This window comes from Ruditapes philippinarum, unplaced genomic scaffold (genome assembly GCF_026571515.1).
Source record: "Ruditapes philippinarum isolate M1 unplaced genomic scaffold, ASM2657151v2 ctg11955_1_1_1_1, whole genome shotgun sequence".
In the NCBI taxonomy this organism is placed as follows: Eukaryota; Metazoa; Mollusca; class Bivalvia; order Venerida; family Veneridae; genus Ruditapes; species Ruditapes philippinarum.
In genome coordinates, this window is record NW_026867083.1 from 989 (window position 1) to 23,556 (window position 22,568).

Genomic DNA, 22,568 nt, shown 5'->3' on the forward strand with positions numbered 1-22,568 from the left:
TAGTTGACGACATGCTGTGTCTATAGAATATTAAAATAGTTTAGAGATTTTATCAAAAAATAATGTTGATGAAAGTGAAATTACTCACCTGCCCACTTATCATTCATGAGTGTATTTTTTCTAAAAAAAAAAAAAAACAACATTTTATTTCATGAGTAAATTATCATGAAATAGTGTATTGTTTTCCCCCCATTGATCTTTAATCTCTTACCGTAATGGCTTTAACCTTGCAAGGTGTACGAACTATTTCGAGTGAGTAAACTATGCTGAGTTAAACAAGAAACTCGCGTCTGTCTGATTAAATGAAGATTCGCAACAATTAGTAAAAATATGAATACAAAGATATACACTTTAGAACGTAAGTAAGCATAGTCCAAGTGACTCAAAATCCAGCAAAAATATATGATAAAAATGAACTCCAAAATATTTTTTATTTCTAAATGATTGTGTCATGGATCAAATCAGTTAAGTAATAATTACATGACCTTATCTTAAAGTATTCAATGTACATGTTTGCCTACAGGAAGAAAAATAAATCAGAACAATTGTGGAAAACATATACCGGTAAATAATGATGATAATGTAAATATACTTTTCATTTGAGAAGTATAAAATAGAATGTAACGAATGTAGCTGTCACTCAGCGGTAAATCTTACTTTAAGAAATTGGAGCCATATTGAATGTACAAGCAAAACCATTATAGTGAAAAATGACGGCTAAAGTGGACAAGGTTGAGTGCTAATAAATATTAATGTCTTTTAATTCATAAATAAAGAACATTTTATTTGATTTGGGAGGACTTTCTGGCGATATATAATAATATATATGTGAAATTTCTATACACAGTTTGTTGATAGCATTTAAAAGTAAATGTATTGTATTACGTTACATATATGAAAATATATCTTATTTAATATACTTAAATCTTTAGAACAGAACAAAACAGTAAATATGCAGTTAATCTTTATTTGTAAGGTCGAATGCACTCAATATATTTGAAAAAACATATAAGGAATGAAAAAAGTATTTATTAACGCTCATCTTTCAGCCGTTTTAGTTATTTACTTGTTTATAATACTTCAATCGCCTTTCTTGAACGATTTATGGTTGACAAGCCCAGTATCATTTGTATGTATCGTTTAGTAGTCATTCAGTACATCATCAAAATGAGAGCGATTTGATAAGTTGATTTTATTAGCATTGGCGGCATCTGTCTATTCATTTCCTGATTGATAATTTACTAGTATTAGTTTTCACGTCGAACACATACCATTGTTATATGAATAGTGGTTATTCATCAATATATTACACTCTAAGCCTTTTTAAATAAGGAAATTAATGTAGCAATTTTTCGTTCGTCAAATACTGTGTACGTCATATCCTGTTCCTTTTTATTGCTCATATGTGAAAATTAAATTATGTTAGTAACCTTATACTTATTTGCTTATAAAACTGAAAGCTATCTATATACCTACATAGTACACTATTAAGTAAAGTAGGGCATTTTTAAGCCCATTAACTCCTTGATCGTATTTACATATTCTAAATGTGAAATTATGTAAAGACTAAATAATAGGATATTGACTTTAATTGGATTATATAAAAATCAAAGTAAGAATAAAGTTATCTTTTATGAAAAATAATATTTTTTCAATTTTAAAATTAAACCTTTCATTATTGAACTCAAAATACAAATGACAACATAAACAAAACAAATAAGCAAATACCCACGCACATCTGTTTTTTAATAAGTGACTTGGGCTACAATGGAAGGTCTATAATGTTATTGATAATTATGGTATTAAGTATCAAAGCGTCACCTCAATTCCATAATGTTCTAAGTGGACAGAAATATTTTTTTAGAAAACCGAGTTGAAAATTTTTAGGTATCATATCTCAACAATTATTCAACATAAAACTTTCATTTTTGGTACATGCCATCTGTGTATACATGTGAGCATGCATGCATTTTTTTATCTGAATGTTTAGGGTATTTTATGACGAAATCAGAATTCTAAAACAATAAAGTTACACTTTTATTCAAACATTCAACATTTCAAATTAATTCCAGAATGTCCTACAAAGATAGAACATTTTAGACGTAACGAAACAAAACTTTTGTGAAATACAATGTTCTATTTTATTTATTTCTGCTTAAACTTATGCAGTAAAATTTACAAACAAAAGAATAAAACAACCTTTTATGTAAAAATGTGAAAAAAAAACAGTCTTGTAACATTATTTTAGATTTTGATACATACATGTATCTTCACTTTCTAGATCAAATATAATACATTTTATATCAAATCTGAAAAACTTGAACAGTTCATAATTTTTTTCTGAGCCTTTCTGGTCTAATACAACAAGAAAAATAAGAGCTTATTGTTAATAAGGAACACATTATGTCAGTGGTATCCACATTTGCATTGTGAACAACAAAAACAACGCTGAACTTCGAACCTTGGTTATCTTATCGTTTCATTTTCTTTTTTAATGTTTCACTCTGTAGATTCGTAGTGGATGACCGTTTCCCAATTTTAAGAATTGTCCTAAGATATTTACATTCAATTTCAGGAATATACTGTAACATGCTTTTTATATCTTTCACTTTATCTGGTGAAATAATAGGTTCTTTACGAAGTAAGCACGGTCTTTTTAACACTTGTGCTGGGCCATTTCTAGTTATAACTCTACCTATGTTAACCTTCTTATAGGTACATTCTTGAAATGACTTTTTATATTCAACAAAAAAATCTTGGTCTTTGATATATTTTAGACACTTAACCTTAGTATACGGAATTTCATTGAACTTAAATTGTGAGCTTGATTTCTGAAAATCAAAAAAGTTATGTTTTTGCAATTGGATGATTCTCATTGAATTTTTCCAACGTACAGTTTTTAAATTTCGAACTAAACTAATAGGGCTATACACTTCACATGTTCGCAACCGCTTTTCAATATGACTGTGGATATTATCCACCTCTTGGATAGAAGAGTGACCAGGAGTGGAAAACTTCTGCGTTATCTCAGTTATGCTAGGATTATCTTTCATAAAGGTTTTAAGAGCGTATGTCATTACAGAATTTTCTGTTCTGAGGTGTACATGAGTCTGACCACAAAATAAACTTAGAAATACTTGGTAAATCATGTTTAATGGCTGACAAGATGCACAACAAGGCAGATGATATCTCATTTGCACCTCTACCTGCAGTTGTCTCGTTCCATAAAGCATTATAAGCACCTTTGTTTTCTGAACAATGACCAGTTAAATTATATACATTCAGCTTTCGTTTATAAAAAAAGTTAGAAACATTTGCTCTCGGGCACTGGATAACATTTTGAAGATCAAAACAAACTGTAGCCTGGTCTTTATTCAGCGATATTTCTCGATCATGATCACGTTCTAACTTTGTGTCAGTTTTGTCAGCTAGATGATTTTTAAGTTTTTGAAGAGTTTCCGAATTTAGACTGTCATTTAATACGTTTTTATGTAGTTCACATAAATCACATCTGTCGGTTTTTGGAATATAAAAACCAATGTTAAATTCCTGATTGAACACCTTACTGTATGTATGCTTTTTCTGAGCAACAATTCCCTTCTTCTCACACTCTTCAGAATAAAGTTCAAACATTTTAGCGACTGAAAGACCAGACTCAAGGTATTCTCTTCGCGTCTTTTGTCTACAATAATGGGAAGGCATCCGTGGAAATGATTTTATAAGTTGCCTTATGAAATTCAAACTTTCCTCTGAAATCTTATTTTGTCTTTGTTTTTTTCTGTTTTGGGCTCATTATATTGTTGTAGTGCCATTGTATTCTTCGTTGACTGATATCAAGTGTTGTAAGATAAAACTCTTTGCACACTCTTGTTTTAATTTGATCATTTGTTGTAAATAGATAATATTTGTATGTAAAATTCTTCCGCGAAGCATGTGATAGCCTTTTTGAAACCTTTTGTGATCTCTCTGTAGTAGTAGAATAAAAAACGTTTTTATCTGATTTCCAGAATTCATCAAAAATGTCCTTTCTATCAGTATTCGAAAAATAATGGCTGCACTTAAATCTACAATTTCCCATGCAATCTTTCTTTGTTAGCACTTCACGCTTCCTACATATTTTACCTGAAGAATTAATATGCTCTTCGCCAGATTGGTACTTTCTCTTTCTAATATTCTTTTGCCATTTACTTTCATCTTTCACTCGTTTTCTACCTCTGGGTTTTTCAGTTTGTTGTAGAGCTACAGATGACGTTCCTTCATGTTCAATCATAGTATCATTATTATCTTGGTTACTTAAACTTTGATTTTGCTGGCTATCACTGTTGTTTTCACGAGGAGACTTTGGCATAGCATTACGACAATCATTTATCAGTAATACTTGTGACTCAGATTCCTGTTGAGTATTATTGTTTAGATCCGTACTATCTTCAGAACGACTACCTTGTTCGACTAAGTCTAGGTTTAAGTATGTTTTACCATTTTCTTCAATAATAAGGTTTTCATTAGGTTCATCATGTAATACAATTTCATCGGGCACCACATCATATAATTCTTGTAAATTTTCTGAAATGTCATTATCGTCAGTGTGAAACACATTTAAACTTTGGTCTCCTTCGCACGGCTCATTATCACTATTAGTTGCACTTAGACACTTTTCAGTTTCTACATTTTCAATAAAACAATTAGTATCATTACTGTCTTCAGTCACAAGGTTTATTGCATCAAAAAGACTTATTCTATACATGACTTATAACTCGAATCGAACAGTCCATGTATCTCTCTTCTATTCGGTCTTTGAATTCAGATATGTCAACTGTGTCATCTAGGGATATCTGGAAATAAAACAATGTGTTGTACTGTTCAGATAAGATTTCTTCACAATCTTGAAGGCCTAATTTCACACCAGTAACATCCAAAGTAATCAAAGCAATGTACTTGCATAATTCAATTAACATGGACGGTGTAATTTGTGTAAATGCAACATTCAGTTGGCTAAGATGCCTGCAGCTTTTAATGGCTTTGAAGTCATCATCTACTAGATTACTGCATTCAGAGAGGTCAAGTATTTCAAGTTTTGGACAATCTGTGAGGAAACATATTGTTGATATAGGACATCTGCTTAAACTCAGCCAAAATAAATTCAATCCACTAAAATGCTTACAGAAAAGTATGTCTATGTTAGGCACCTCACACCTATAGGTTGTGTAAGGTAACATCATTGTCTGAAACTGTCTTGAATGTTTTAAGATATTAAGAAGATCATTCTCTGATAGTGTCAAAGGATGCTCAAATTCAAAATCTCTCCAAAGCACTGAATACCTGTTTATTATGAAGCTTAATCTCTTAGAAACTCTGCAAACTGACTTCAACAAGAACTGTATATCAAGATTGCTCAAAATCCGAATAAGGACCTCGTCAGGCAGAAAAGAGAGTGATACCCTGCAATAAAGAAAAATTCAACATAATGTCACATTTCTTATCACTTAATCACTTTTGAAACAAAAGTTGAAATGATTTACATAGCCTGTATATTTACTTTATCCGAAAATGTTATCCGTACATCTGGTAAAGTCTACAATGACTTTCACTTCATAGACCCTTTATTCAGTTAGTATGTTTAATCTATTAGGCTGGTCAATTATAAATGTTTCTAATACAAATATTATGCAAAATCTATGAATATCTATCTATGAATATAAGCAATACACTTACATATTTTGTGATTTTTTCCTGTGTAAATCAAATTGAAAATGTGTACATTGAAAGTGTAAATAAAGCGTCACGTGGTATGATCTTGTACATCCCATTGGTCCAGAAGATAGAACATATTGGAATCAAAGTGTTGGTCACTTTCTGAGATAGAACATAATTGAATTGGTATTACCTTCCTCAAAATTAGAGATATGATGTTCTAAGTCATTTGTTTATGTAGGTCTCTTCAACAGCTTTCCAATGGTATAAATATCTCCATTTTTCAAAAAATTGAAGATAGAACATTTTGGAATTGACGCGACGAAAGGTCACAGCAGACCATGACAGTACTATGCATGTTTTTTTTTAAGTGTGAGATACGTGAGTCGATATTTTATATCTATATACTCTCATGGCAGATAATAAGTTGTTCAGGAACAAAATATAATTATCTATTATATAAATTATCATAATATATCAGTTTAATTTCAATCGATTCTGTTTCTAGAAATATTTTGTAAGAATATCCAAACGATATTTTTGCCTGTTTTTAGCTGAAATGTTTATAGAAGATGTACTCATTGTAGATCAATCAATTTTATTTATATTGTTGAAATATGTATTTAATGACTAAATGCAATACAATAACAAACAGGATGCCTGATATATTCAAGAAATAATAAAATAAAAACCTATTGAAATATTCCCGTATATTAGACAAGTTCAACACATATGCTATAAAAAGAGCAAACTTTGAAAATAAGTTTTATTATTAATTAGATTTCAGTGATATTGGGAATCAGGTATTCTATTCAAGAAAATGTTCAGACGAGTGTTTAAAATTGGTTCAACAGAATTCCATTTTTTCATTTAAAAAATTCTTGTTGACGCAATCATTGAGCATTAATGCTTTGTAAGCTGATGTTATTATTGATTTCTTAACAATGATAAATATGTCAGCATTTTATAAGAATGATTTCTACAGGTAATTTAAATATTTTCACTATTAGACGACCAATTTGCACTTAAAACATGCATTAAAGTTTGAATGAAACTTCTCAAAAATTATGATGTTCAACGGTATAATATGAGAATCTAAACCGGTTGCCGCTACTGACTGGAACATTAGCTCAAGAAGAACTTGTTAATGATTAAACAAAGCTCCGCCGAGGTCCCAATAAACAGGTTCTCAAGAATAGGGTATTCCCGGCTGACGACAGTCATTATATGTTTCTGTTCTTGCATATTACAAATGAGAAATATTAATAAAATGTTTATTTATCAAACAGTTTCAAGTGAATATGAATTTTCCTGACAACTTAATTCATAACGACGATTGGTTCTTAAAGATATACTATGCTCAAAGTTGATATTTGAAAATATTGATAATTGCTACACAGTCTCTTTGTAAATATTGAATAAACATGTTTTTACTTCACACAGTGTAGATATGTTATGTTTAAAACCATTCACACTTTAGATGATCACATTATAAATATATATTGTCATTGAAAAAAGTGGCAGTTTTCTAAAGCCACTGACCTCCAGATGGTAAAATAAAAAAGATGAAATAAAATTTCAAGTAAATGGTAAATACTGATCTAGTTCGGTTTATTGTATAAATCCATTATTACTGACACCTTAATTCAAGAAAGAATGTTGACAAAAGCGTAAATATATCGGGTTTTCTTTTCCATAATCTACTTTGTTACTAACGCAGTAGCCAATATAAATAGGAGAAGATAATTCATTTAACGCGGTCATGTGTCACAACTGTGATCCGGAAAATCCCGGTATCCCCTATGCCCGGGATCGTTTATAAATTGTCGTCATTAAGTAGGCCCCTATCGCATGTCAAGCTAAAGGTTAAATCTATAAATTGGTCATCATATATATGAAATAATCAATCAATTTTAATTTTTATTGCCATGAATTACTACAAATATAAAAACAAAACCAGTTATTCGTATCCCTATATGTTTGATAAAATCCCGGATTCCGTGCGTTCCGGAGCACAGGTCGCGATATTGTCCGGGACGATCACGTGATACTAGAAAAAAACCCCGGATGAAAGAATTCCGAGGTATAATTAAAGAAGGTATTTCCCGTTGATGGAAAAGCAAACTGTTTGTTTTCAGAGCAATAATGTTAAAATATGAACATTTTGAAGTGTCATTTCGATTTCATTCAACTATATAATGTTTTTCAGGGGGGTTTTGAAATATTAGCAAGACGTCAGTTTTTCTGCTATCATCTGGAGGTCAGCTGCTTTAAGAAAAAACCAACTATACTTGACCTGTAATAGGGAACGCAGCTTCAGCTTCCTATATATTATTTATTCATTCTTTTATTAAAATTAGACATATTCAGTAAAAATTTAATAGAGTTCAATAAATGTATGTGATTATAATATTTTTTTTCTTCAAGGATGAGCATAGTATATCTTTAAGCATCGAACTTAGAAATAAAAGCGGGCTAAAAAAGTCATTTTAAATCCGCTTTCATTTGCTAGTTCCATGCTGTAGAACCAATCGTCCTTATGAATTTGAATATACCGTTAAAAAAGCTTCCTAGAGTTAAGGGGATCTAAACAGATTACGGCCTGTTCAGATAACAACAACTAGATTGTTTTTTTATTAAATAATCAAGCAAATTCAATGTATTTTTCCCCACTTACATCAGTAAAAATTGATATTGAATATAACCAGCGTCACAAACTCCATTTCGCACATCGCTAGCAAGTTTGTTATCCACGCCGCTTCTTTTCAGCTTTGCTTCTTGAAGTCGCGCGGAATTGTTAAACTGTTTCTATTGTAGTATTCACATTTATGTAAGGCTTTATTTTGCAGATGTTGCAACTGATATGTACTGCTTTACTGCTAAATTCAGTAATTTTTGGTAAGTCACATTTCATACTATTAAAGCAATATTTACCGGTACTCTTTAGTCAATCGGAAAACCATTCAATCAGATTTTCAAAATAGTAGAAACTAAAAAGCTGTACAAGATGATTTTTTATTTTGAAAAGAAAAGCATTAACGGTCATTTTGTTTGTTTTAATACAAATAATATCAAAGTTAAGATTAAAACTGCAAGGTTTATTCAAAATCTATTCTATCCGAATCAAAACGGTTCCTAATCCTCCTCTAATTTTACTATTTAAACTCTGTTTAAAGGATTCCATTTTTATTATATTGTGAAAAACGGGACTGTAAGAGCCTAAACCATTTTACCATTTTTATAAAAGTTGTTAACAATTTCAATAGTATTTTTTATGCATTTTAAAAGGTACTTAAATATTGGATATGACATATCATTTGCTTTCAGGGCAATTGATCTGTCCAAAAGGTTGCAAATGTAAAGCGTACGGATATTGTTATGATTGTGAAGTGGGATACTACATGATGCAGAATGGGACATGTAAGAGTTGCCCAGAAAATTGTCAGTCTTGTTCCTCTGTAAACAAATGTGAAATATGTGGCGTTGGATATTATAAACACTCATTCTCATGTGCCCCATGCTCCACTGGTTGCTCACATTGTTTAACGTTAAATACATGTTTATCATGCAATACTGGTTATTTCAGAAGCGGTGATGAATGCACTAAATGTACGTCGTCATGTAAAACGTGTACATCCAAATATAATTGCATTACATGTAATGATGGATTTATATTAAACGGTACTTCTTGCCAAAAGTGTCCAGAGGGTTTTTTTGAATCCAGTAATTTGTGTGCCCAGTGCCAAGATAAATGCGCTTCTTGTTTGATAATAAATGAATGCACAAAATGTAAACAAGGATTTTTCGGAAAAACATGTGATCAAAGGTGTTCTTTTGGATGTAAAGACAACGTGTGTGAACAAAACACTGGCAATTGTGTTTGCAACGAAAATTATGTCGGAAACAATTGCAGTATTTGTACGCCACAAAAACATGGACAACACTGTGACCGTGACTGTCCAAATGGGTGTTCAACGTGTGATTCAGATGGCGGTTGTCTTGTGTGTCAATCTAGTCACTTCGGGATAAAATGTAACTGTTCGTATGGATGTCTTGAATGTAGCAGATTTACAGGAAATTGCTTACAATGTAAACCGTTTTTTAAACGGCCTTGCTTGGAGTGTGTAGACGGCAAATGGGGAAAGAACTGTGAAAAAGATTGCCCTGATAAATGTCTCTCGTGTTTATCGAAAACTAACTGCAAGAAATGTAAGGATGGAAGCTATCTCTCAGATGGCAATTGTTTGGACTGTTCTATTCGTTGTCAAAATATCTCATGTAATGCCGAGAGTGGTGTTTGTATCTTTGGATGCAAACAAGGTTATTGGGGAAAGTTTTGTAATAAGCAATGTCCCAAGCTTTGCTCAAACCGCACATGTAATATCGAAAATGGAGCTTGTAGTCACAGTTCCAATGAAAGTTACCATGAATATGACCACTCGTTTGACAAGAATTGTAGCAATACATGCATTGATAGACAATGCGATTCGAAAACGGATAGATGTACTTTGGGATGCGAGCTGGGATACTACGGGGATACATGCAACAAACAGTGCAGCAGTGAATGCCAAAACTTTGCATGTGAAAAAGACAACGGCTCATGCTATATTGGTAAGATTAAATTCTTCAATTTATGTTAAACATTCTTATAAATGTAGTATATTGAATAATATATATTCAGCTAAGCAATCGAAATAATTTGGTACTTTAATTTAGAAATACACATATACATCAATATAATCGTTAAATGTTTTTTTTTTCTTTTGAGGTATTTTGATGCATTTTTTGAGTTCATAGAACATTTATGGCACTATTATATTCAATAAGATAGTATAAGTTTATATATTTAAGCACTAATCTTGTTTGTTTAACAGATAAAGTGGACGTAATGTCTTCAAGCTCACATCAGCGATTTGGTTCAGTTCTTTTGATTGTATCGCTTGTTTGTCTTGTCATTGTAATTATCATAACAGTCATATCAACTGTACAAAGGTACAAGTATTTGTCATTAAAATTAATACTAGTGTTAGCAAGAAATCATACCCAACTTGTGAAATGGTTTGCCATTATTATAAAACTGCACGTTCAGTACATACCGTTATGAGGTAAATGTATGAAGTGTCTTCATTTCTATCAAAACAGCAAATATGTTTTTGTTTGTTCGTTTTGTTGGATTTTAAGTCAAATATCCACGGTAATGGTCTTGCTTGACTATCCAGCTTTTTTTGTTAAGCAAGACTTTAGATGCCCATTCATGCATTTTTTCCAGTCGAGAACGTATAGATGAGTAGAAACACCGCAATTTCATTAGTTAGCTGGGTGCTTTATCACAAGAATACACAGTCCTTGATGGGATTCGAACCAACAGCGATGAAGGCCAAGTGTACATATACGAGCTCAATCAAACAGAGCCTGCAACATTTTCAGTTTTGTCGTTTAGGACGTTCTTATTGGATTCTTATTCTCTCTGTTCACATTTTTAACAATTGCTCAAAATAAATAGTCTGGACGTCAATACTACTTTTCTTCATATCTAATTTAGAGTCAATCAAGATATGTCTTTATTCTATCTAACATTTACTGGAACAATTTATGGACTTATATTTTTGACATAGTGTAGGCTTTAACTAGAATATTTTTGTGTTAATGTTATATTTGAATTTCTCTTGAAGACTGTATGAAATACTAGTGGCCTCTGCATTTGTTTTGTTAATTTCGAAATTTTCAGTCTTAGAAATAAACAAAACCGCTGTGCAGTAGAAGAAGGTTTAAGGGAATCAGTTACTTATTTAGGAGTCAGAAATTCTGAAGAAATACTGTCTTGTAAAGGTATTGTAAACATTTGTTGTTCTCGTTTTTTTTACTCGCTTCGCGCTGATTAATTTTTGTTTATTGATGCCAAGAAAAGTTTTGTTGTAAGTATTGAATATTTTGTTAGACAAAAATATATTTGGACGTATGTTGAAGATATATTTTGATATATCGGCCAGTGATTTCACTTACATTTAGAGTACAATATTACTCAACCTATTTAAAATGTGACTAACTGATGTTTGATCTGAATAAGTCGTTTACCGTTTTTTAGCATGATCTTATGTGTAAGATCTCTTGTCCGTGTGATTATTTTATTCACTATATAACAAATGTAGTTGTGTATCATATAGACATGATAAAGTATGATTTTCTCCGGAAAGAAATAAAATTTGTCATAGATAAGGAAAATGATACGAAAACAAAATCGTGTTTTACGAAAATTTATTAACTTTGAAATAATTATAATTTTAAGCCTTTTAGGGTCATTCAGTATTTTTCAATAGGGTCATTTTAAAATTTTAATTTCATACAATAGTTTGAAACAATCATATTATAATAAGATTAAGTGCAATTTTATATAATTATCTTATAACATCAAATAAGAAGTATCACAAAAAAGAAATTGCGTTATATGTAATAAAAATTATTAAAAAAAAAATAAATAAATTTACTACATTTCAAATGGTGTTGACTAAACACCAGATACATCTTGATATAGTAGAGAAGAAATCCATAACTAGTTGACAAAGCATGATTATACGAGAGGTGATTCATATTTATGTGACCACTTTTTTGATTTCATTGCAACAAATGTTCAATTTGTGAACCATGTGCATAAGAGATAATTCTACATCGCCTTGGCCAGCTTGCAAGTCTTATTAATGGTAGATTGCTCCAGATTCTACCACTCCTGCTTCAACGCCTTTTTAAGTCCACTCAAAGTGAATATTTTTCGCTTTTGTAAACGGCGTGTTAGGATGCCCCACATTTCAAAGTCCATGGGTGCTGCATCAGGGCCCTTGTGCATCCATTCCTCTGGGGTTACGTACTTGACCTTACGTTCTTTGAAAACCCTTTCGTCTGGGCAGCAGTATGGCTCGAAGCACTTTCCTGATAAACAAAACCATTTCCTTTTCACGATCAGGAAACAAACGTGGAACGTCATTTTTCATAAATGGCTCTAACACATTTTTACATAGTAGTCTGTATTAACTTTAGCACCTTTATTTATAATTTTTAAGGACGTCTTGCCGTAGAAGCTAACCCCTGCCCAAACCATAAACCGTGGTGCAAACGAATCCCGCTTAACAAATTTAAGTTTTGGTTTGTCTATCTCGTTTTCTCTTACATAGCAAACACGCCTACGACCACAGCTACCACCCATGTAAAAAATTGCCTCGTCCAGTGTTTATTCTAGGATTCGAAAAACGGGGGATTTTTATCGAAAAGTGAGAATTGATTTCATTAGTTGATCTTTTTTCCTTCTTTCTCTATGTAAACATTTCCCCCTTCCTCTGAAAAAATAGTGGGGGAATTCTCAAAAATATGGGTAAATCCCTCCATCCCCCCCTGCTAGAATAGACACAGCTCGTCCGTACTGACAAACATTTTCCATTCTCCACTATTTAAGCGGAGATACAGACGCCAAAACGAGTACGTCTTTTCTGAATTTGCTTCTCATTAAGCTTATGAACCCTGCATTGTTTTCTGAGTTTCATAAGAATTATTTTAGAAGGGATACGATTTACTGTTGAATGAGATACCCCTAATTTGTTTGCCATCTGTCTTTGGATTGGTGGATTCACCGATCGTATCATATTGCGTATATTTCGGATGACGTCATCTGTACCAGCATTACGTTGTTTTTTTAAAGGGCTAATTCGTACGTTATTGCAAATGTTACTTCGAATAAAACCTTTGGAATGTTGAATACGATTAATCACCCCTATGGAAACTATATGTCCCATTTCTTTTTGTTCTTTTACTTTTTTTCTGTGCGACATTTTTTGCCTCAAAAGGCCTAACACGATGCCTTCAACCTAATCACTAATTCTACGTCTTGTCATTTTGAATTATGTAACAAAACCAATATGTATCATAGATAACACGGTTAATATACATGTTAAAACAATTTGCACGGAAAAGCTCGTGAAAACGTGCATAAATATTGGTTTCAAAAGTTTTCACATAAATATGGATCACCTCTCGTATATAAACTAAGCAGTAAAAGAGAAATACAAAGAGTATTACATTGATTTGTGATTTTTTAAAATACTTTATGTCATATATGTGATATAAATACAGTTAGGCTGTTGTAATAGTAAAGTAAGCAATATTCCACCCATATGTTCTATTACATGGCGAGTTTCAAGTTTTCTATTTTAAATTATATTTTATTCATTTGCAACATTTTTTTTTGCAAAACATTTCGATGTCATTCTCATTCAGTAAGATTGTATAATTTTCGCCCATTTTCTGAAAATTTATCCAATAATTTTGCCTTTTAGACGATGAGAGAAATCAGCAAAATGGAGAACGAGTTGAAAATATTAATCCAGCTGTCATAGTCGGTAGTGTTGAACCAACCGGACAGGAAAATTTAAATTTATTTTATGTAAACGTAAACGAATATGCAAGTATTGAACGAAAACAATTTCAAAACATCACTGAAGACAATGTGGATGAAATTCAACCTACAGATGACAATAAATTGGTATGTTTATATATGCGAGTTTTCTTTCAGATTCATTTTTCTTGCCTGAAGATAATTATTAATTCTTTTTCCCCTGATTCTACTCAAATAAACTTGCAAATCATTTTTTAAATTTACTTTGCTATAATTAAGTGCAATGGTGTATAAAAATAACCTACATAAGTACGTAAGTAAGAAACTGAGTGACTGAGTGAGTGATTGAGTAACGGTTGTGTTTAATCAGGCAACAAAGTTTGACTAGGCCATTCTTCCACGTGAGGCTTAGAAATTTACAAAATAATTTATATCATGAAAGAACATATTTATTTAATTTGATTTTTTGGTAGTTTGCCTGTTATATTAACCATTAATCTAAACTTCAATTTCTATTTGAATGTAATCTAATATTACCAATCAGGTTGATGCCTTTCTATACGCCAACACGGAAGAGTTCTTCAAACGTAGAGTGTCAGTTGATAAACTCAGAGATTTCGTAAAAAACAAAACAGACCTTGAATACATTGAGGAATTTATGGTAACATTCAAAGATATTTATTATTTCCTTGAATAATTTTGATCAATAAGCTACAATTTTAAAGTAAGGCTGTGGATTATTAAGTCTTGATGGGATTCAAAATGGACAAAATATAATTCAATAAAGAAAACACTGTTTGTCTTTGGTATTTATTTCTTGCTTGTTTTTGAAATTATACTTTGAATGAAAATGTTTTGTCAGGCTTTCTTTTATTATATATAAAGCTATCTTATTTCTTTTTAAATACCGTACAGTATGTCAATTTAAATTTGAAGAACAAACTATAGTACAGGTTATTATGCACTTCTGTAAAAAGCTGTTTTTATTTTATCAAGGACTTACCACCAGGTCTCATTAAACCTTTTAATGAGTCACAGAAGACAGAAAATATTAGGAAAAATCGTTATAAAGGTGTTTATCCATGTAAGTCATTACAAAATTTGCATGCTTTCTTGAAAGAAACTAACAAATGACATTATCTTTTCAAATTGCATACGATTTAGTACTAGTTGATCGGGTAACATGTACGATATTAAAACGCCGTTTGTATTATCCATCAAATGCCATAGTTTACTCTCTGATGATATATTGATTTTTAATATGGTTGCTGATTTCCATTACGATCTTGTTACGATATTTGTTTATGAAATAATGATTTAATAAATGTATATAAAACAAAAATACTCATGTACCTAAATTTACTTAAACTAGTTATTTTTTAAATCAATAAATCATAACTGTATTCTTTTCCAGGATAAACGGGGTTTTCCGTTTCTTTGTTGTTGTTTTTTGTCATTTGGTTCAGTTCATGTTCAGTATTAACTTTTTTTCAAATGGCTGAATTTAACATTTTGTCAACTGAATTTACATCGATGTAGACTAATTTCTATGTTTTTGTTATATTATTCAAAAATTCAATGTAAAATATGTTTTGTGCGATCACCTGTATAGATGACAGCAGAAGAGTTATTGTGAAAGACATGGAATCAGACTTCATTAATGCTAGCTATATAGACGTGAGTCATGTTTTTAAACAATTCAATATGACATTCTGTTTGGACTTCAGATTTTTATGTTAACTTATCACTCAACCTCTCTATTGTGATTACTTCAAATTTTCGAGTGAAGACGATTTATTTTTATAATAAGCATAACTTATAGTCTTAAAAATAATTAGGTAAATAATTCGTTTGCACCTTTTACGGGAACATATGCCCAAGAAGGTCCTTCAATCATACTGGTAATAATTTGCTTCAAACATCAAACTATTAACATACGTCATGTTTTCCGTATCTGTTGTGCTTAGTTTCGTATTAAATGTTCTCATTATGTACATACTTAATGCGACAAAATATGATAAAACTATTGTTTAACAAAACAGTAATTACTCATGAAATATTCTCATATCTTCCTCGTAAAACATATACTTATCTAATTATCTATTTATTTAATCAAACACTATAGTATTCATAAAACATCTCTTTAAACTTCATGATTTTACTTGACGTACTCGACGTGTCATAACGTCTATACGTCATTTCTTTTGTAAAAGCGGTTGCTGCAAATTTGTAAATCTGTTTGAGCAAAATGACCAACGTTTAAATTGGGCCTGTAACCTGTCTAAACCTTCAAAACAAGTACATTAGCATTCATTTGAAGATGACGACTTACATGATTTACAGTTCAAATAATATATAAGTATCTAAATGATGAAATTTGTTTATCACTGCTTTTAATGAGCAGGGATATTTTAATAGAACCAATATCTACACTTCATATTTGCCATGATTGATTACTTTTTATTTCAAAACTTGGAAAAGTGCCATTCTTTAATCATGATATTATATCTAAACATATTTAAATTCTAGGGTTATAAACGACAAAAGGCTTATATAGCATCTCTAGGTATGTATGTAATGTGCAAGTGTTTGTCATCAAATTTTACCTCTATCTGTTATATAAGAAAAAAAAATTGTCTTGTGAATAATGTATTTAATTTACTGTTAAAATGTACTGATGGTAAAAGTGTTGTTTGTTTTTGTAGTTTTAAATTTGAATCGTTGCATCACATAAAATAATCGCATTACATAATGTATACAACATCAAAACAATATAGCATATTAATGTATAATATATAGTTACGACAAAAATAAAATCGCTAATTATATTATTATCATTATGTATATATAAAGGACCAACAATTAAACAAATGGGGGATGATTTTGGAGTGTTCTGGAACATGGTCTGGCAAGAAAGAGTTTGTAAAATAGTAATGCTGACCAATCTGACAGAGCTAGGTGTAAGTTACAATATTTTTCTTATGTGTTGAAGTGTATTCGAAACTATCTTAAACATAAGTTATCGTATCAAATCTACCTTGTAAACAGGTTTTTGTACGGAGATGTATAAATGCAAACCATGTGTCACATGATTTTCTCTCATTAAAACAGTTTTCTTCCAAAGAGTGCACAATCTTGATGGTCATAGTGCTGGCCAATTATTTTTTGTCAATTAATATTTATCATTGTTTGATAATTTAATTATCAGAAGGAACTGGTGCAATATTTTTCACACATGATTATTATAAGAAACTTGATTATTATGTAAAATTTAGGTGAAAAAATGTGACAAGTACTGGCCAGATAAAGACGTGTGTTGCACTTATGGAGATGTAAAAGTTACGGGTAAATCCGAGGAAATCTATCCCTGTTTTACTGTCAGAATATTCTCCATCGAGGTAAGAGAAAAGTTGTTCAACATTTGTTTTAATTATGTACAACTATGTAGCTGCGTTATTTGTTAAACAAAATCAAAAACATGAATAAATAAACAAATGAAATAAAATGAGAAAATGGCAATGAGCAAATGAATATTTATTTCTTGTAATTCAATCCCTTTCTGACATGCCAAGTATGCATACTTGATTGCGCTCATTTTTATTTTTGAAACAACGTCGGAATTACATTTCTATTGAACATTTTCGTTTACAATTAAACACTTCGGTAATTGTTGCTTAGAGGATAAGGCAATGTCTATACTTGACAGAAATTGTTGGCCCCATCCTATTAGGCAGTACATTTATTTGTTTCTCCATTTTTATCGGGGTTAATTGTACGAAGGAACCTGTGTAAACTTATATCCAAACAGTTCCCGATAACAAGTAGTCGAATACAAAATTTGGCGCTAAACCCGCTCTGTGGTCATAAGTTTTATGGCTCTTTTTTGGCTCTTTTTGGGGGGGGGGAGCGGGCGGGAATAAGAGGAGATGAATAGCGGAACTGTTAAAACTAATAAATAAAAATCCAGAGCCATCTCGACCTAGTGCAAGTAATCGATTAATAAAATATCACTACTAGATATTGCATTGAACTTTAGCGCCCTTACTATTTATATCTATAATAGATTGTTTCCAGTAATAAAAATAACACACTAGTAAAAAGAAAAGCAAACAAATTGAGAAGATAAATGATCGTCATTTTAGAAATAATTCAGCTTTAAAGAAATAAGTTATCTGTTACAGAAATTTGAAAAGAGAATACTTTATCAAATGCACTTTACTGCATGGCCAGACAAAAGTACACCTAAAGATGCACATACCATTGTAGAGTTTTGGGAGAAAGTCACACGAATACCTACGTTTGAGCTAGGGCCCATAATAGTACACTGCAGGTAACAATAAAATTGTTCGTAGCAAATCTTTAACAAAATCTCTTGAACAATGAATATCTTTTTACAGCAATACAAAACAAAGAGAAAATGAAAAGCGCAACTATTCCTACACCCGAAACACCCGCATGATCTATGATATACATGTTATGAATAATCACAAAATATCGAAGGACCAAGCAATAAAACAACACTTAGATGAAGTGCGTAGCCATATTTTGAGCTACCACATAACACATAAAAAATTGTTGTAAGTTACAAGACAGATCACAAGGTAGAGAAGATAAAACAAATGGTTTTGATTGTGTTTGTTTGTGACAGATAATGACAATTGCGGCATCTATACTATATAAAGATGATCAATTAACTAGAAATATTTTAGCGAAAGCATCAACAAATACTTTTATCCGAATTTCGACTTATATTTACCATTTGTCTTTACTTCGTAAATAACAGAAATATTAAACATATTTTACAGTGCAGGGGTTGGACGAACAGGTACATTTATTGCATTGGACATACTAGCGAATGAGGGAGTTTCCGAGAGAACAGTGGATATATTTGCATGTGTCAGAAATCTTAGAGAGGATCGAGTTAGTTTAGTACAAACAGTGGTAGGTCATCATCTTCGCTGTTAAACATGTACCTATCTTTCAAAAATTGATTTTAAATTCCTATAAACAAAGATCAATTTTGTAAGCGACAGGTTCAAAAGTTTAAGTACCGGTAATATATACAGTTAGCAGTCTTTTGTCAAATGTCGAAGATTAATTCTCCTGTAGACAATCAACTATCTTCATCAATTCATTTAATATCTTACAAATTATTACAACCGAACTAGTTTAACCTGCAATTAAACAACTTATTGAAATAAACAATAAATTAAAAGATTGGGAGGGGGGAACAACACATCAAAACACCAGGTCAGTGAAATGTACAAGATTTTTTGGACGAGTACACAGTTTTCAAACCTATTTTACGAGACGCTAATCGAGTCTGGTGAAGGGACAATTAATAATGAATCTTAAATGCACAATTTTTGACATTTCGGCAGAACTTATTTGCTTCATGTTCAATACATTTGTATACCCTGAAAATGGAAATAAGACTAGATGGAGTATGATTTGCATTTGATGTAATTGTTTTCGACTTTGAAAATGAAAACATGCCAGGTTATACAAGGAATGATATGCATTTGAAATGGATATTTCGGACACTTGAGATGGGAACGAGGCAAAATTGATACCGATATGATAGGAACTGATAATGAATTCTTTTCGAAAAAAAAACATGGTTCAAACGCTGAATATCTTTAATTATATTTTATATAGTGTAAAATCTTTTATATTATAATTAATATTATTATACGCCCAAAAACAATTTCGGCCCATATCTTATGCATCTGGCCGACCTTCGGTCCGGCCGTCTGTTAGCAATTTCGTTAGCGGTCTGTATCTTTTGAACCGCTGAAAGGAAATTGAAACGACATGGCAGAAATATTAACATCAATGAGATTATATGCGATCCAGGTTTGCACCTCCTCAGGTAGAGGTCAAGGTCACATTAAGTGATTTTGTATAAATTTCAACATTTCGTGTGCGCCCTTTTATATTTGATCCGATCGGTAGAAATTAAAACTTTTTTGCAGAACTATTACTTAATATCATAATAATAAAAATATGTGCAGAACACAGGTTTGAGCTTCCCATGACAAAAAATTGGTCCCATTAGATATTATGCATGTATCATTGCCTTTTTTACTTTAAAAATGGATATGATTCATGTGTCTTAGATTAATATAGCCTCGCCTCATTGGTCTCTTGATATATAAAAACCTATAAAGAGAAAAGACAACTGTGACTTACTGTGCGAAACTGTAATCCAAGAACTTAGATATTTTGCATGTAACATCACTTTTTGGTCTACAACATAACTGGTATAAATCATGCTCTTGGGTCAATATTGGCTCCGCTTCGATGTCATTAAATAGAGAAAATAAGAAATCAAGTTCATGAAGTTAATAAAAATTACTATAGGAAAGCTCATTTAAGACGTTTTTTATGTAATCACATTGCTTAGAGGCTAGATATTTGACATGTAGCATTCCCTTTTAGGCCTACGCAAAACTGGTGTTAGTCATGCCCCATGGGTCAATATTGACCCCGCCCCTGGATTCACTTGATAAAGTCTTGTATGAGAAAAACACATTCAGTCTTATTTTGTGAAACTACAATGTCTAGAGTATAAATATGTTATATATCATTTCCTTGTTACCTCTTCAAAAATGTTATAAATTATAAACTTGGGTCAAAACTGGCCAATCCACGGGGCGTCACACATTTTATACATATAAATATGGTAAAAACCAATTTGAGTACTAGTATAATCATGCAAAAATTCAATGTCAAGGGCTTAGATAACTGCGCCACCACGGGAGGCTTTTTAAAATGAATTATTATTATCAAGACAAGTATCTTATTTGAATATCTTCCTAATTGAAAGATCATTTTTGATTAATCACACAAACTTACATTCAAGTCAACATTGCCCAACCTTTGCGGTGCCCTTGTCATAATTATAATTTTGATTAAACTCGAATTTAAGGAAGTTAACCGGTGTGTTGGTTTTGTTTGATATTGTCAAATTTTGTTATTACAAAATGTAACGTTCACAGGAACAATACAGATTCCTCCACGACGCTTTGGTACTGCTGCTTGATTCTCACACATCTGTGAAGGCTCTGCTTGCAAACGATGCAACCGTTCAGAATGATTCTCCCGACAAAATAAGCAAGACTGCTGAATAAACTAAGGAGAGACAATTGAAACAATTATGTTGTACAATAGAATAATTGTGTTTATTCCAATAATTGTGTAAATAATGATATTAACTAGACTAAATTAGGTTCTTTCCGTGTGTAATATTAGAGAGGATAATAGTTATGTAATATTTATACAAAAATTGCATACCCGTCTTCTTTTGGTGATTGCAACAATGTTACCGTCATTGTTACGTTCACGTGCATATATACAATAGATTTAACCGTTTTACAAGAAATTGTATGCATGGTTTCAACATTTTTACTATTCTATTCTATTTGATTTTTATATTTGCTACTTATTAATACTATATGCTATTGCGTTTTTCAATATTTATGACAAAATTTTGTTAAGTAAATTTCATAATGCAAGTTTATTGATTTAATGATTCAAATACATTTATATGTTTATATGCCGTTTCAACTACATGCATATTGTATGTGTATATTGTAACTATTTTGATATTTTCCTTTCTAAAGAGAATGTGGTCATGTTGATTATCTTTTTAAGTATTTGTATTGTATTGTATTGTATATAGACTTTTGTTAGGAACATTAATATTGGCAAATTGTAAGGTTATTTCATAAAAGAATAACTTTATACTAAATAATACTAATTGTACTAAGAACATCTCTAAGCAACATTCTTAATTACAATATGACATTTTAAGTTTTGCTCCTTAATAGTGAGACTGGTCCGTTAAAATTAATCTTAGATGTTAACAATTGAAATGACTTTCTGAAATATTTCATTTTCTACAATATAAAACCTGGTATACTTTCAAATGTCACCATTTACTTTCAATTGAGCATGAAACAAAATTGTGTTTACATAAATATTTGATTTAAGTTTTTTTTTATTTTGAATTTCAGTTAACCAATCCGAACTAAAGTACCTTACAACCTTACATAGGTCAATTAACTGATTTTGTTTTTTTCCCATTTCAAAAATCAAAATAACATGTTTTTTAACAAATAATTATTTACTTATTTAAACTTTGCATACAAGGAAAATATCATGAATATATATATATAAGTGTAGTAATTTGTTGAGTACACTCACCAAGATGTTATTTCAGCTATGATGAAAACACATCGATAAAGGATGCCCTTGGAAACATCCGCTTTTACTAAATAACATTACGACTTCTGTTGTACATGTTACATTATCATGTTTATATTTACTTTTATGTTTGGAAAGCCGATATTGAGTATTTACAAAAGCTTTGAACTATTGATCTACTCATGTTTCAAAACATCAACACATATGCGTATATCGTGTTGCTTTTTCCCGATATATTAAACTAAAGGCAACATATGCCTCAAAAATTTATATTTTTAAAAATTCTTTA

The 22,568-nt window shown here is 31.1% G+C and overlaps 1 protein-coding gene across 1 annotated transcript; it reads left to right on the plus strand.

Annotated features, from left to right (window-relative positions):
• The first annotated feature begins 13,050 nt into the window (after positions 1-13,050).
• Positions 13,051-21,408, plus strand: LOC132734771 (receptor-type tyrosine-protein phosphatase epsilon-like). The gene is made up of 11 exons (XM_060721618.1): positions 13,051-13,054; positions 14,013-14,218; positions 14,616-14,732; positions 15,068-15,155; positions 15,684-15,748; positions 16,601-16,637; positions 16,925-17,031; positions 17,347-17,469; positions 18,253-18,401; positions 18,877-19,012; positions 21,073-21,408. The coding sequence occupies exons 1-11, from the start codon at positions 13,051-13,053 to the stop codon at positions 21,202-21,204; spliced, it is 1,164 nt and encodes a 387-aa protein (XP_060577601.1). The 3' UTR covers positions 21,205-21,408.
• Positions 21,409-22,568: the final 1,160 nt, after the last annotated feature.

Coding starts and splice junctions, on each gene's coding strand:
- LOC132734771 (XM_060721618.1), top strand. Junction 14,219..14,615: donor CTACAGATGACAATAAATTG/GTATGTTTATAT, acceptor ATTACCAATCAG/GTTGATGCCTTTCTATACGC. Junction 16,638..16,924: donor GGCTTATATAGCATCTCTAG/GTATGTATGTAA, acceptor GTATATATAAAG/GACCAACAATTAAACAAATG.